The sequence below is a fragment of the Carassius carassius genome, chromosome 30 (assembly GCF_963082965.1).
Source record: "Carassius carassius chromosome 30, fCarCar2.1, whole genome shotgun sequence".
NCBI lineage: Eukaryota > Metazoa > Chordata > Actinopteri > Cypriniformes > Cyprinidae > Carassius > Carassius carassius.
In genome coordinates, this window is record NC_081784.1 from 4,410,852 (window position 1) to 4,426,814 (window position 15,963).

Below are 15,963 nucleotides of genomic sequence, written 5' to 3' on the forward strand. Positions count from 1 at the left end.
CAGTTTTCTTTGTATATGTATTTATTTTTCAGACCAGATCACCCACACCGACTGCTGAGGTGAGTCATATTTGGAGTTTTATTTTGCATGCAGGCAAAAATCAAATGATTACATAATATTACTGAATATTTATGTGTTTTATTGGAGAAATGCAGTTTAATTTTCATTGTAAATATTTAAGAATTTATTTATAGATTTTGCATTGAAACTGGATCACATCTAGATTTTCAAATTAAACAGTGATTTATTTTTTTATTTTTTTTTTAATGTGTATCATTCCTGTAATTTTTAGGGTTACTATGACATGAGAGAACGAATCCTCCACCGGTCGACAAGTCAAGGCTCCATTGGGTCACCAATTTACAGCCGCCACAATTACACCCCAACCCTGTCACGCTCACCACAGCACTTCCACAGACCCGGTGAGCTGTGAGCCCTGTCTGCTGCGCTCGAAAAGATTCATATTAAAATTTCATCAAATTAATTTCTCTCTTCGCTTCATGGATTATTTACAGTTTTCTAATATTGCACTGTTCTCCTCCAGTGTCCAAATTTAGTTTTAGAAGAGAGAAGCCTATCTCTAAAAACTAGGGCTGGGTGTCTCATTTTTTTAATATCATTTTCGGGATGAGCGATTGTGAACAATTTTGAATCAAATCAAATGATCAAAACCTTTCTTTTTATTTATTTATTAAAAACAGTGTGTAAACATGACTTATTTATCTATCTATTAACTACTGCATATAACTTTTTTTTTAATGAAATTGGATGCAATGTCTGTTGAGACATTATATATATACATGGTGTGCGTGTGTGTGTGTGTGCGTGTGCGTGTGTGTGTGCGTGTGCGTGTGTGTGTGTGTGTGTGTGTGTGTGTGTGTGTGTGTGTGTGTGTGTGTGTGTGTGTGTGTGTGTGTGTGTGTTTGGAAAACCAGATCACCAGATGTTATGTGTGTACAGATGTTTTACTTTTTTGTAAATCCCATTATTTTCTAAAATTTAAAATAAAAGTTAATTTCTTTTGATTTTGGTTCAAAATTTTTATTATTATTTTTTTTAGATTAACCCCATAGTTTGTGTATTTTTTATTTACTTATTGAAAACACAGTGTAAACATGTCATGTAAACATGACAAAACTATCTATCTATCTATCTATCTATCTATCTATCACCCAGCCCTAATTTGAATTATTCTCCCTATTGACCTTTGACCGTGTTTGTGATTGGAGGCATTGAGCTGTCCAGTGGTCGGAGTTCCCCAGGGGCCAGCACCCCTCCTCTCCCTCTGACTCCTAAACATTTTCACATGCCAGGTACTGTTGGAGTCTTCCAGCGGCCCACTGTCTGTCAGTCCCAGCATGCCCTGTGTCTAAGCATATGCTCGCTATTCATAGCACTTTCTGTCTCTGTCTTAAAGCAACAGTTCATGTAGAAATGAAAAGCCTGCACAAGCAAACACCACTAACATTTTCATTCAGAAAATGTAAACATCTGTCTTTGGTAACAGTATTTCAAAACTGTATGTGATGCAGTTGTCAGTTTCTCTGACTTGATTGTTCATCAGTGCATTTTGTATATTTTATTGTTTTATTTCTCTGTTTAAAAAACCCAGTTCCTTTATATTAAGAACTAAAATTAACTAATTTGACTTTTCCTTTCTTTCAGATCAAGGAGTAAACATCTACAGAAAGCCTCCTATCTACAAACAGCACGGTACAGTTATTCAGAATCTTTGACTTCAATACTTTAACTTTCACAATAAAGAGATGATTAGAATTTTGATATACTGTATGTCTGATGATTTATAATATACACCAAAGCAGTGTTTTCCAACCAACAAAAAATTTGAAGCACACACTGAAGTACATGCACCCCTGGTTGGGAGTCACTGTTTTTAAAGGAAAACTTCACCTATAAAATGAAAACTTGCCCATTCACTCACCCTTAGGCCATTCATTCTCTGTAGTGAATGGGTGCCATCAGAATGATAATGCAGACAGCTTATAAAAACTTCACAGTAATTCGAAAGTAAACTCCAGTCCATCAATTAATGTCTTGTGAAGCAAAAAGCTGCATGTTTGTAAGAAACAAATCTATCATTAAGATGTTTTAACTTTAAACGGTCACTTACAAAATACATAATCCATAATGACACTGCCTCCAGTGAAAGCCCATTCCCTGTTGTCCTCTCACATCAAAACCAGCATAATAGTATGGAACTGTTTTTGCTTGTAATCAGTGCTTATTCTGTGCATATTTCTCTACTGATTCAGACAAGGCAACGTTTTTCACTGGAGAAAGCAATATTATGGATAGAGGACTCATATTTTAGCTGGAAGCAACAGTTTCAAAGTTAAAAACATTGTAACATTAGAATTATTTTTTTTATATATATATAACAAACATGCAAGTTTTCACTTCACAAGATGTTAATTGATAGACTGCAGTGGTGTGGATAATGTGAAATATTGTGATGTTTTAATAAGCCATTTGTATTCTCATTCTGATGGCACCCATTCACTGCAGAGGATCCACTGGTGATCAAGTGATGTAATGCTAAGTTTCTCCAAATTTGTTCTGATAAAGAAACATACCAATCTACTGTATCTTGGATGCCCTGAGGGTGATAGAATTTTCTGCAAATGTTTCATTTTCTGTGAACTATTCCTATAAGTATTGCATTGTGAAGATTACATCTGAAGTTTTTAAAATGCTTGCCTGTATTTATTTACTACATTTTATCGATTGTATTTAAAATAACTATATATATATATATATATATATATATATATATACTAGCTGTTCTGTTTACTGTTAAATTCTGTTTATACAGTTTTATTATTGACATTTAAAACAACTTAATAAATATACAGGCAAGACTGGCAATGTGTACTGTGCAAAAGACTGCTGCTTGGCTCACAGCAGCAGGGCATTTCTACAAACTGATCAATAAAAAGACATACCTTAATAGTTCATTGGTAAACTTGTTAACAGCCAAAACTAGCAGCCAGAGAGAAAATCAAAGTCAAGGAATTTCAGAATTTTTCACATCATGACTGTGTATATGTTTGTATGTCATTTTACCATGTTTATTTTTTTTATTTTTTTTGGAAACTGTGAGTCCCTCCACCTCATTAATATCTGCTTGTGTGCCTTTAAACACCACCTCAATGTAAACATGTAAGTATTGTTTGAAGTCTTCTCAACTGAACTCATTTCACTATAAATATTAATCAACTGATAAATCAATCATCATTAAAGCATCTTCTCCTGATGAGTGCTTGATGAGCTTTCATTCATATTCATAAATGTCAAAACTTGCAAAAAACTGCAAGATTTTCTAAAGTCAGAAATGCATAGTATCAGCTAATGTATTTACTCGACCCTTATTTTCAGAACTTTAATATCATATCATATTTGCTATTAAAAAAGATACATTGTTTCATTTAAAATAAAAAATGAAAGCCTAGTATTATTGCTTGGCAACAAGTATAAAAAAAAAAGAAAGAAAGATTTAAATTGGTTTGGCCTAAATCTTCAATTTGTTGACATTTAAAGGGGTCATTGTCGTAAAATTTTGTTTATTAATGTTTATTTTTTTTTCCCTAAGGTCCACTTATAATATTAATAATATATAATATATATGCCAAAATATTAAAAGTTGACTATTTTCCACTAATAACTCGTGGGAACGTGATAATATGTCGAGGCCACGAGATATTAATTTGTGGGAACGTCATATTAACTCGTGGAAACGTCATATTATGTCGTGGCCACGAGATCATTTTGTCGAGGTAACAACATCCTTATGTAATTCAAAATAAAATATGAATGAATCCATCTCTGATAATCCCGGGTTGCTATGGTCACGCAGGTTTATTTACGCATTAAACTCGTGGCCACGAAAAAAATGATATATATATATACAACTAGCCCCCCCCCCCCCCCAAAATAAATTGCACAAATTTAATTCAAAATATTGCGAAAATAACAAAATAATTATAATAAGGATAATATTACTGTATGATTGTACTGTACAATTTGGATTCTTCATGATAAGACTCTTTTAAAGTTGCTATAGACTTCCGTAGATGGATTCAGCATGTCGAATTCCACTGTGTCTGCGTATTAACACTCATGCTATGTGTTCTGAAGCCAGTGATGGTTTGTCAGATTGCTGCATGGCTTATTTTGGCTGATTGATTTATGATACAGCTAGGAGTTTTTAGCATGCAAGCAGACAACCAATAGCCTCTAATACTGAATACTGCTTCTTATATGTTGTAAAAAGTGAGTGTGGGTTATCAGTGGCCTTAAACCCCTGACCATGTGCCACATACAGCTTGTAGAAGGCATTTTCTGCTATCTGTTGGTTAGATGTTGGTCTTGCCACACTGATGGTCCACAGCCTCCCCCCGGTTTATTGATCTAGATTCAGCTGCCTTTGTAGCCCAGAGTAAGTCTGCTGATGACATCATCACATCAGCCAAATTCCCCTCAGCGTACACCTCTGGTCCAGACTTCCCAGCACAGATAGAGACAGACTGCTGGTCCTTCCCGATCTCCCATGCTGCCCTAGGTACTGTGGTCACCCATGATACATCTGTTCCCAAAGACTAGTTGCTTCTGCCTTAAAGGGACAGTTCACCCAAAAATTCCAATTATTTACTCAACCTCATGTTTTTAGACTCTGTATTTTTATTTTTATTTTCTTCTGTGAAACACAATTGAGGTGTGTTTCACACACACACCCACAAAAAAATAAATAAAACAAATTTGGAATATGGGTGAGGAAAGTTTGAATTTTTCTGTGAACTAAAACCTTGCCGTGAAGATTTAAAGCTGATTTATTAACAGATTTGTATAGATACAGTAAAATGCTAGTATTACTAAAGCTGCTTCTTCACTGAAAAGAATTTGGTGAAGGAAAAAATTAATTCAGAAATTGCTAGTATATTTCACAAATAATTACAAATAAACACATTGAATTAAGCATGGAATTTTGAAGTAGAAAGACTTAAATACTAATAATATTTCAAAATATTTGAGTACTTAAAGTGCACTCAGTGCTGTCAGAGTTTTTTTATTGTTTATTCTTGTATTATTATATAAAAAAACAGCTTTTGGTGCTGAATGGGTTTAAAAATTCAATTAATAATAAAAAAAGGAAAAGAAAATGCAACATTAATACATTTTTAATCACCCAGCTAACAGAAAACATTATCAGAACATTCTGGCAAGGTTCTCTTAAAGTTATGAACAAACGTTTTTCCAATAACACTGATAGAGCATTTGTTCAAACCTTTCTTGTGTTCTCAAAAGGTTAGCCATTTTTTCATATTGCTACTTGTTTCAGAAAGTAACATTCACATAATGGTTGTAAAATGGATTGTTCTCTTAACATTCATAACATTTTCACAGCTTAATTTTTAAATATTAACAAAACGTTCTTAGAACATATATTTGTTAGCTGGGCGGCTACTGAGAATGACTTCAAAGATTTGTGTTGTCTTTCTGTCCATGTGTTAATGTGTAATCATTTTTCATGTAATACACAAGTGATTATTTCATTACTATTCTGTAGACCGTAGTTCTGTAAAAATCAGTAAGTAGAAAAACTGTGATTTATCATATAAAAACAGACTGCTTAATGCAGCATTTCTCATAGCACAGATTGGCTTTAATCAGTCTAGATTCTCTTTTAGCTCTTCTGGTGTTTGTGTTTGTGTGTGTTGACCTACTAATGTGTTTTTGTTGTGGTGGTGCTGCTCAGGAACAGACGGGAGGAGAAGGTCAAGAGAGGAGGACGAGGAGGAGCTCCAGAAACGCAGACAGGTTCAGGAGGAACATCTCAATAAGGTTAGGAGATGTCTGCAACTAAAAAAATTATGCAACCTGCTCAACAATGCAACACAAAGTCTAAAAGGATTTTTGTTTCTGATTCCAGATCCAGTCTGGTTTGGGGAAAATGATTCTTAAAGAGGAGAAGGAGAAAGAGATGATCAGAGAGAGTCATGCACGGAGCCTGTCAGCACAACGCTGTGAACATGGAAGCAGTAATGCTACTCAGTACAATAGATTGCATATTAGATGTTCAAGATTAAGGAACAGGGCCATTCAGAATATAATTGAGAATTTAAAATTCCGTCTGAATTCCTGAATTTGAACTGAGGTAGCACATAGGATGCACAATTGTAATTAGAATTTAGAGGGATGGTCCACCCAAAAAATAATAATTCTGCTATTATTCACTCACCCTTATGTCGTTCCAAACCTGCACACATTTCCTTACTCTGTGGAAATCAAAAATAAGATTTTTTGAAGAATGTTGGTTAACAAATAGTTTCTGGTTCTGGTTGACATCAGTAGTATAGCCAAAGAAGACACTGGAAGTCAATGGGACAGAATTTTCATTTTTGAGTGGGGTATCCCTTTAAAGAATCAGAATAAATGGAATTAAATACATATTAAATATATATTATATTGCTTATTATATTTAAAATACATTTAAAAGTATATAAAAAATAATGCTTACACATATGTGTGTGTGTGTGTGTGTGTGTGTGTGTGTGTGTGTGTGTGTGTGTGTGTGTGTGTGTGTGTGTGTGTGTGTGTGCATTATTGAACAAATTTCATATTATAATTATATATTGAATGTGTATATAATTCCATAGTGAATGTGTTCAATATTATTAAAATTGCAGATCGAAATTCACCTTCTAAAACAGGCTCACTGCCTGGATACGGGCGAAATGGACTGCATCGGGTAAGATCCCTTTATTATTGTCACTCAGTATTTAAAATAATATAATATAATAATGATAAAATATTATTTAATCCACTTAAACCCCACTCCACTCATCTGTTTCTAATGTATATTTTGTTCCAGCCTCAGTCGACTGATTTTACTCAGTACAACAGTTATGGAGACGTGTGCAGTGGGATGAGAGGTTGGTTTCATTCATCTTTTAGTTGAACTTTAATTGCATGCATTAACATGTAATGAGAGCTATAATAATCACAGCCATATATATTCTGGAAGAAGTATAAATTCATAAAGATGATAAAGCATCATGTAGTGCAGAAACTGTGATGGCTAGTATTTCTGATATGCATAATTATAAAAACAAATCTTTTTTTTTCTTTTTAACAGAGTTTCAGGTATGTAGATAACCATTTTGAATCACTCTGTGTGTTTCCATGTATCCTTATTGCATCCTTATTATAATAATATGTAAAATTCTTTAAAATACATTCATACTTATTCATCCTACATGATGTGAAATCAGATTGAAAGAGACCGTTGAGTGCTAGCTTCTCTCTCGATTAATGATTTGTTTCTAGCCCATGCATGATGGCCAGCGTACATCCACCAGAATGGACAGAGGAGTGTCTATGCCTAATATGCTGGAACCAAAAGCAAGTGTATAGCATAAAATTATCTGATTTAAAATTGTTTTAATTATTAGGCTGTTCAGCGTTCATGGAATTACTTGAATGTATTGTAACTATGCAGCCTGATTTATTAGATGCTATATTTCAAACATTAATAAGAGTTGTGTACTGATGATATGTCTCGGTTGAAGGTATATCCATATGAAATGCTTAAGGTGACCAGCCGTAGTCGCTCCAAACTGCCCAGAGATGTGGACAGAACCAGACTAGAGGTAATTTCTCACAGTATTTGCATTTACATTCAGTCATTTAGCAGACACTTTTATCCAAAGTTAATTACAAATGAGGACAATAGAAGCAATCAAATTCAACACGAGCAATGATATACAAGTGCTATAACAATTCTCAATTAGCTTAGTTTTCTGTGCAACAAAACCCTGTGTTTTGATATATCCAAAATGCCCACTAAGAAAAATAATAAGATTTTTGTATTTTTGTATTTGAATTACAAGTTAAGTTTCCACCCATTTGGATTACACCGTTTTAACACAGTATTAACAAACTAATAAACATAATGTGATGCATATTTGTCAATCATACATAAATGAAATCGGTAGGAAAGGAGTAAGATATCTGGAATAGTACTTAACCTGATAATTAAACTGAAGATTTTACCGGATTTTAATTATTTTCACTTTTGACTGAATTTAAACATATTTATTTAAGCAATATGAATAATGATATAATTACTTTTATTTCCCTTTCATACATACATGCAGACTGTTACTAATTAACAATGCCATTCTTTTTTTAAGAACAGACATCTGTCCAGTTTCATTTCTTAATTTTATGCGGAAGCCTGTTTCCACCACAGAATGAATAAATAAATAAATAAATAATTGACTTTTTATTTCATAGTTAAAAAAAAAATTGCACTATTTTTCTGACTTTTTGTCCCAATTTTAAGAGGAAAAAAATGAATTGCAAGATGTGAAATCTATAAATTCGGAATTCCGAGTAGAAAAATCAGAGTTGTGAAATATAAACTCAATTACAGGGACAAAAAAAAAAAAATTCTGAATTGTGTAATAAATAGTAGCAATGAAAAAAGTATGAGAAAAAAAATCGTGAATTGTGAGATATAACAAGTCAGAATTCTGAATTGCAAGTAAAGAAGCTAGAAATTATATATCTTGCAATATCAGATTTAAAGTCTAAATTGTGATATAAGTAAATGCATTTTTTTTAATCTTCCTGTGTGGCCTTAGTTTTATTATTTTGCCTATATTAAAACCAATCTGAACTATGTCTTCCAAATGGATGTTTATTTTATAAATCTTAACATTAAATAATTTAAAAACTTAAAATATACTTATATATGTTAGGAGTGATTTTTGCTCTTTTTCTTCTTTTTCACCTGCGTTTCTAGCGCCATCTGGCTCCGGAGATGTTCTTTGAAATCTTTGGGATGCAAATTCAGGAATTCAGCAGGTTACCTCTGTGGAAACGCAATGAACTGAAGAAGAAAGCCAGACTCTTCTGACCGGGATCTGCACACACTCACATTGTGTTGATGTTCTTGATGGTTTACTCCTCTTACGTTGTTTCATGCTTAAACTATAGCCAGAAGAAAGCTCCATGCTGCAATATTATCATATGATATCAGTTTGTAATAAACAGAGGGTCTAAGCATTTCATCTGTTTCTTCAAAATTCTCAACACTTTATTTTTTCATCTCTGTCACTTAAATTTTCTCTCATCTAGAAATGAGTCAACCTTTTTTTGTTCTTTGTTGTTCTTGCATATTTTTTTTTAATTATGTTAATGCAGATTATCTGAGCCTTTTGTACATTTGCAGTTATAATGCTTTTAAATCACGATTCCAGTAAAGACTTCTCTGTTAGCAACACTTTTGTTTCTGGGAGGGATTGTAGATGATACACTGAGTAGGTGTCTGTTTCTTTGTAGGCTACCTGTTTTGAGTGCACTCAGCGAGACTAAATCCATATCCATGTATTCACCCTTTGCTATTGTACCAGCCTCCAATTAACATCTGTTTAATTAAAGGTAAAGTGTATCATTTCTGTGCCAACAGCAGCCCTAGACAGAATTGAAAAAAATACTGATCACTATTAAAAATCCATTTTTCATTGGTGAAACCCACATCATAACTGGCTTTTCAAACTGGTAACTTTTCCATTTTATACCACTAATGGTTCAGAAGTGACACATTTAACTGTACATTTAATTGTGCTGATTTAACTGTTGAATCAATGATGATGTCCCTGGTATATTGTAAATGTAAATAATAGAATACAAATTTAAGTTAAAAATTAACTGCATTTGCCTTTTTTTAATTGTGAATACTCATTCACACTGCCAGTTTATTGTATTTCAATTGTATTTATGAGTCAAATTAAAATGTCTCAATGTGCAGCTCTCCGAAAAACCAAAGGCATTACATTATATAATGTTTATTATTTTGTCGTCATTAATCAAATCATTAATCAATATCTATTATTGTGTCTTCATGTACACTAGAGGGCACTGGACTTCCTGTGAAGCTAGTACAGTGAATTATTAGCTGGACCAAATCAATGAATTCAGATGAAAACACTCTCAATAAACACCATAACTACATTGACAGGTTTGAATAAACTTTGGGTAAATATAATACATTTCCTTCCTCCACTTCTCTCTCTTTCTTCATCACATATACTCACAAACATATTAATATAATTAGGTGTAACTGACTAAACGTTTGGAAACATTACTATTTTTAATGTTTTTGAAAGAAGTTTCTTCTGATCATCAAGCCTGCATTTATTTGATCAAAAATACAGAAAAAACAGTAATATTGTGAAATATTATTACAACTTAAAATAATAGATTTCTATTTGAATATACTTAAAAAAAATTATTCCTGTGATGCAAAGCTGAATTTTCAGCATCATTACTCCAGCCTTCAGTGTCACATGTAACATCAGTCTATCACATGATCATTTAGAAATCATTCTAATATTCTGATTTATTATGAGTGTTGGAAACAGTTCTGCTGTCTAATATATTTGATGAATAAAAGGTTAAAAAGAACTGCATTTATTAAAAAAAAAAAATTCTAATAATATATATTCTAATAATATATTTTCTTTACTATCACTTTTTATCAATTTAACACATCCTTGCTGAATAAAAGTATTGATTTTATTTTTTTTAAAAAGAAAGAAAAAAATTACTGACCCCAAATTACTGACCAGTAGTGTATATTGTTATTACAAAATATTTATATTTTAAAAACATAGCTTCTTCTTTTTTTTTTTTACTTTTTATTCATCAAAGTATCCTAAAAAAGTATCACATGTTCTGAAAAAATATTAAGCAGCAGAACTGTTTCCAACTTTGATAATGAATCATCATATTAGAATGATTTCTAAAGGATCATGTGATAATGATCCTAAAAATTCAGCTTTGCATCACAGAAATAAATGATAATTTAAAGTATAATAAATTTAAATTATTTAATTATTTAATTATTTAAATTCAATTATTTTAAATTGTAATAATATATCACAATATTACATTGTTTTCTGTATTTTTTGATCAAATAAATGCAGGCTTGATGAGCAGAAGAAACTTCTTTCAAAAACATTAAAAATAGTAATGTTTCCAAACTTTTGTTCTGTACTGTATATATAAAATTAACCTCAAATTTGTACACTAATAAATGTATCTCCCTCACCAAGCAGTGGCTGACTTTAACTGTTTATTCACATTCTGTCAGGCATAATGATATTTATTTGCCATGTTATTTCTGCATGTCTGTTTTTGCCTTTTATAATGTTGATTCTTTTAAATTACAACGAATCTTTTTAATTGTCTAAAGGTCCCGCAATGATTTGAATACTGCATTTCTCCACTAGAGGGCCACAGTGTATATTTGCTGGTGTCCATGCATCTTACCAAAGTCCTTTTTATAAATTGTCTCTGATCTTACAGGGTGTTTAATATAATAATCCACTGAAATTATTGTATCTCTTTGTCTCAGATCAGTGCAGTTGCCAATGACCTTTTGTTTTCTAAAAAACAAAAGTTTTCTATCCGCTAACCTCACAGAAATCTTTTTGCATTTTCTTGGATTTTCTAACACATTACTTAGCACACATATTTAAGTCTGATTGCAGGTTACTTTTATTTTTGTGCACACTTGGTTTCTATCATGTAGGTGAAATCTAATGCAGAGGCTGTCTCTTGACAATGCTGTATTGTTGACTCGTAAAACAGATGACATGAGTGTGTGTGTGTGTGTGTGTGTGTGTGGTGTCAAACAGTGATCAGTTCTGTGGCTCTTGTTTGTATTTATAGGTTGGGCTATTAACAGTCCTGTCTTTAATTAAACTGTCCTGTCTTTCATTTAAACAGACCAGCAGGGCACACTAACCCTTAGGCTTTTCTCTCTCTCTCTTCCTGAAATGAACAAAATCCATCCAAGATGACAGATGAAACTGGAATACTGTTGATTATAAATGCAATTATTTCAATACATGAAAATGATTGAATAAAGATAATGTTGTATTATATTAATGCTCTTTAAAGGAATTGTTCACCCAAAAAAATTTAATTTGCAGAAAAAAAATTACTCACCCTCAGGCCATCCAAGATGTAGATGAATTTGTTTCTTCATGGGAACAAATTTGGTTGAAATTTAGCATTATATCACATGTTCACCAATGGATCCTCTGCAGTGAATGGGTGCCGTCAGAATGAGAGTCCAAACAGCTGATTAATAATAATAATAATAATAATAATTCATTACATTTATATAGCGCTTTTCTAGGCACTCAAAGCGCTTTACATAGACAGGGGGTATCTCCTCATCCACCACCAGTGTGCAGCATCCACCTGGATGATGCGACGGCAGCCATATTGCGCCAGAACGCCCACCACACACCAGCTTACTGGTGGAGAGGAGACAGAGTGATGAAGCCAATCTGCAGATATGGGGATTGTTAGGAGGCCATGATTGTCGGAGGCCAATGGGCGAATTTAGCCAGGATGCCGAGGTCACACCTCTACTCTTTTCGAAAGACATCCTGGGATTTTTACTGACCACAGAGAGTCAGGACCTCGGTTTAACGTCTCATCCAAAGGACGGTGCTTGTTGACAGTATAGTGTCCCCATCACTACACTGGGGCGCTAGGACCCGCACAGACCACAGGGTGAGCACCCCCTGCTGGCCTCACTAGCACCTCTTCCAAATAAAACATCAAAGTAATCAACAAGTAATACATACCACTCTAGTCCATCGATTAACATCTTGTGATGTGAAAAGCTGCGTGTTTGCAAGAAACAAATATATCAAGGCATTTTAACTATAAAGCATTGCTTCAGGCTGAAATACCAATCTATAATCCATAATAATGTTTCTATCAGTAAAAAAGTTCACCCCCTGTTGTCTTCTCAACAGCACAACGGTGTTGATCTGTGCATATTTCTCTCCTGATTCAGACTTTTTCATTGGAGAAATCAGTATTATGGAAAGATGACAATATGGTTTGAATTTAAATACGTCTTGATGCAGAATTAGTTTTTTACAAACATGCAGCTTTCCGCTGAACAAGCTCTTAATCAATTGTGACGGCACCAATTCACTGTAGAAGATCCATTTGAGAGCAATGGTGAAATGCTACATTTCTCCAAATCTGTTGCAATGAAGATACAAACTCAACGACATGTTGGATGACCTGAAGGTGAGTAAATTTTCTGCAAATTTTACATATTTGGGTGAACAATTCCTTTTATATAAATAGCTTAGCAACTCTATTGTAATCAATTGTGATGGGTAATGTCTCAAATGCTATAAGTTGCTGCTTATGTTGACTGTTCCCCCAACTGATTACTTAGGAGTTTTTTCTCTCTCTTTCTGTGTGTGTGTCTTAATGGCTGAAAGGTATATGTGTTGTGTGTTATCTGTCTGATGTTGACCTGGATAAGCAGCCAAGATGTACAGATGTTTTACTTTTTTGTAAATCCCATTATTTTCTAAAATTTAAAATAAAAGTTAATTTATTTTACCTTTTTTATCTATCTATCTATCTATCTATCTATCTATCTATCTATCTATCTATCTATCTATCTATCTATCTATCTATCTATGTATCTATCGTTTCTTGTCTGGCTTCTGGCCACAACATCATCAGATTTATTATCCCTTTAGAAGAAATTATTAAAATAACAACTGGTTTATGTAACGTCCCAAATCCACTTGATTCACAGAGACAAAAAAGGGCCATGCTAATGAAACGTCAGTGCGTAATATGAACTTTTCAAAGTCAGTGAGGCAGAAAGAGTTTCTTCGCATCCAAGTGAAAACTCACAGAGCACAACGCGTTTCCCAAACTCCTCTATTCATGACTATAATCCGTGACAGTTGACTCTACAAGCAGATGAGGAATCCTATCGTCTGCCTGAATGGATCTTAATCTCACATATGATTTCTCTGTTGTGTTTTTTAACATATTCTGCTTTGACTGATGACTTTAAGTCCTGTTCCTGCTTGTTGACTTGTTGATTTGTTCGCAGGATTGAGATAAGAGTCCAGAAATGCAGAAGTTACTCTGTCACGAACAGGCCCTGTTTACTATTAAAGATAAAGTGTGCAATATCTATGCGACTAGTGGAACAAAATGGAATTGTAATCTATTTATTTTTTATTTTTTAGATAATAATAAACCTTTTGCTAGTTTGGAGTAACACTAGTTGAGTTTATTTTTTAAACTTGTTTGGTGCCACTAGTGGTGCAGAAATGGCTTGTAAATTTGTAAACCGGGTCCAAAACATTTTGTGACTCACTCAAACCACTTTCAGAGCTGATCATTTCCAGATTCTCTAATGCATGGTTCTGGTTTGTCTGTTGTTGTTTTCTCTCTGAGGGGGGTGAAGATCTGCCTTGTTCTGCCTGTTTTGACCTCAGTGTGGGGCCGTCTGATAAAACTGCATTGGTATGTGGTTGTGTGTTTAAGGGGCAGATGATAATGTGGCACTGCAGGAGAGATCCTTCAGACTGTGAGGTAAAAGTCTAGTTATGCCTTTGAATTGTAATTCTGTGGGAAAATTTGCACTTAAAAACAGCAACAAAAGTTAATAGATCAGCAAAAATGTCATGTTGTTTTTTTACAGTCTTGACTTGGTTCTGCTTCCACTTAAAAATGTCATTAATATATTTCAACTGTCGTGTTGTAGATTAATCTATGTTGTCGCAACCTATTTGCAATAGATTTATTAATTAATTTATTTATTTGTATTTGCACTAACATTGACAATTTTTTTTTTTTTTTGTATGTGTGTGCGTGAATACTTTTATTCAGCAAGGACGAAAATATTTCTATATTAAATAAATGCTTTCAGCTTCACCATCTCAAGAAGATTTTTTTTTTTTCAAAAACATTAGGAAATTCTTCCTTACCTCAGACATTTGATTGTTTTTGTTTATATGTTTTTATAGTTCATAAACTTTTTTTTCATATTTCACATTTTTCCCATAATGCAGTGTTGAAACAGGCTTCCATACTAATATATGGTGCAATAACATTAAACAAATTACTATAAATAAAGCAATAAATAGAGTTTAATATAAAGAAATAAATACAATATATAATATGTGAAGAGGTAGATTGTGTTCACTGGGTTACTTTAGGATTTAATTCGATTTTCATCTATTGAAAGATGGAAACAACACTTAATTAACCAGTGTAACACAAATGATAAAATATTAGAAGGCACACTATGTAATTTGAATTGATTGAATAGAATTGGAAACTTGTTAAGTTTCTTTATGAGCAACCTTTGGCTAAAGTGCTGATTGTGTCAGTTGAGTGCTATTGATTATTCGGAATGCAAAAGATGAGCACATGCAAACAGCTGCTAACCCAAATTAAACTTATGCAGAAGCACATTTACACCAGCAGTCACATTGTCGCTTCCATAAAGCAGGACTGACATCTCGTTACAGGAAATGGTTGTACAATAGAACAAGAAGCAGATTTAGCTGAGCTGCTATTGATTCTTGAATGATTTTATCTGATGTCTGTAAGTGGACTTTTATTACTGCTTTAAATTATGGCATCTTTAATTAGTGAGACTGGACCAAGGGTCACGTAAAATAAGAGCCTCAGATATGACACGAAATAAGCTTATAATAACCCAAAGATTATGAATCCACTATATCATATGACTAAAACAGCTTACACTGATACATTTCCTTCAATCAGATGGAGTCATCTAAAGCTTGAGCTCAACAATCCTTGCCTCTCAGCATCTTGGGATTGATATATCCCTGCTAAACAGACCAGCATTGACTAGCACCAGATCAGCACTAACCAGTATAAACTAGTCTCCCTTCTCACATTCAAATACGTTTTTTTGTATATTCATTAGAAGAAAACATTAGCAGCCAGTTAGCACCCATAGCCATGTGAGAGATGTTCATGCAACTGGATGAGTGTTTCTGCTTATGTCTACAGCACTGGCCTCATTAAGGTTGGTGTGTGTGTGTGTGTGTGTGTGTGTGT

At 33.4% G+C, this 15,963-nt stretch overlaps 1 protein-coding gene across 12 annotated transcripts in view; it reads left to right on the plus strand.

Moving 5' to 3' along the window:
• The window catches only part of LOC132110441 (actin-binding LIM protein 1-like), a 35,747-nt gene extending 26,543 nt beyond the window's left edge, over window positions 1-9,204 (plus strand). For 3 of the 12 annotated variants that reach the window (XM_059517046.1, XM_059517041.1, XM_059517048.1), the window contains exons 12-21: window positions 33-59; window positions 293-422; window positions 1,230-1,313; window positions 1,666-1,713; window positions 4,409-4,579; window positions 5,774-5,859; window positions 5,948-6,056; window positions 6,705-6,766; window positions 6,890-6,950; window positions 7,154-7,346. In XM_059517046.1, the coding sequence (XP_059373029.1) occupies window positions 33-59; window positions 293-422; window positions 1,230-1,313; window positions 1,666-1,713; window positions 4,409-4,579; window positions 5,774-5,859; window positions 5,948-6,056; window positions 6,705-6,766; window positions 6,890-6,950; window positions 7,154-7,173 (798 nt within the window). In that variant the 3' untranslated portion in view covers window positions 7,174-7,346. Of the gene's footprint in view, window positions 1-32; window positions 60-292; window positions 423-1,229; window positions 1,314-1,665; window positions 1,714-4,408; window positions 4,580-5,773; window positions 5,860-5,947; window positions 6,070-6,704; window positions 6,767-6,889; window positions 6,951-7,153; window positions 7,420-7,586; window positions 7,668-8,824 lie in introns of those variants that run through there. The other 9 variants (XM_059517051.1, XR_009424651.1, XM_059517042.1 and 6 more) reach the window with 9 other exon arrangements.
• The last annotated feature ends 6,759 nt before the right edge of the window (window positions 9,205-15,963 follow it).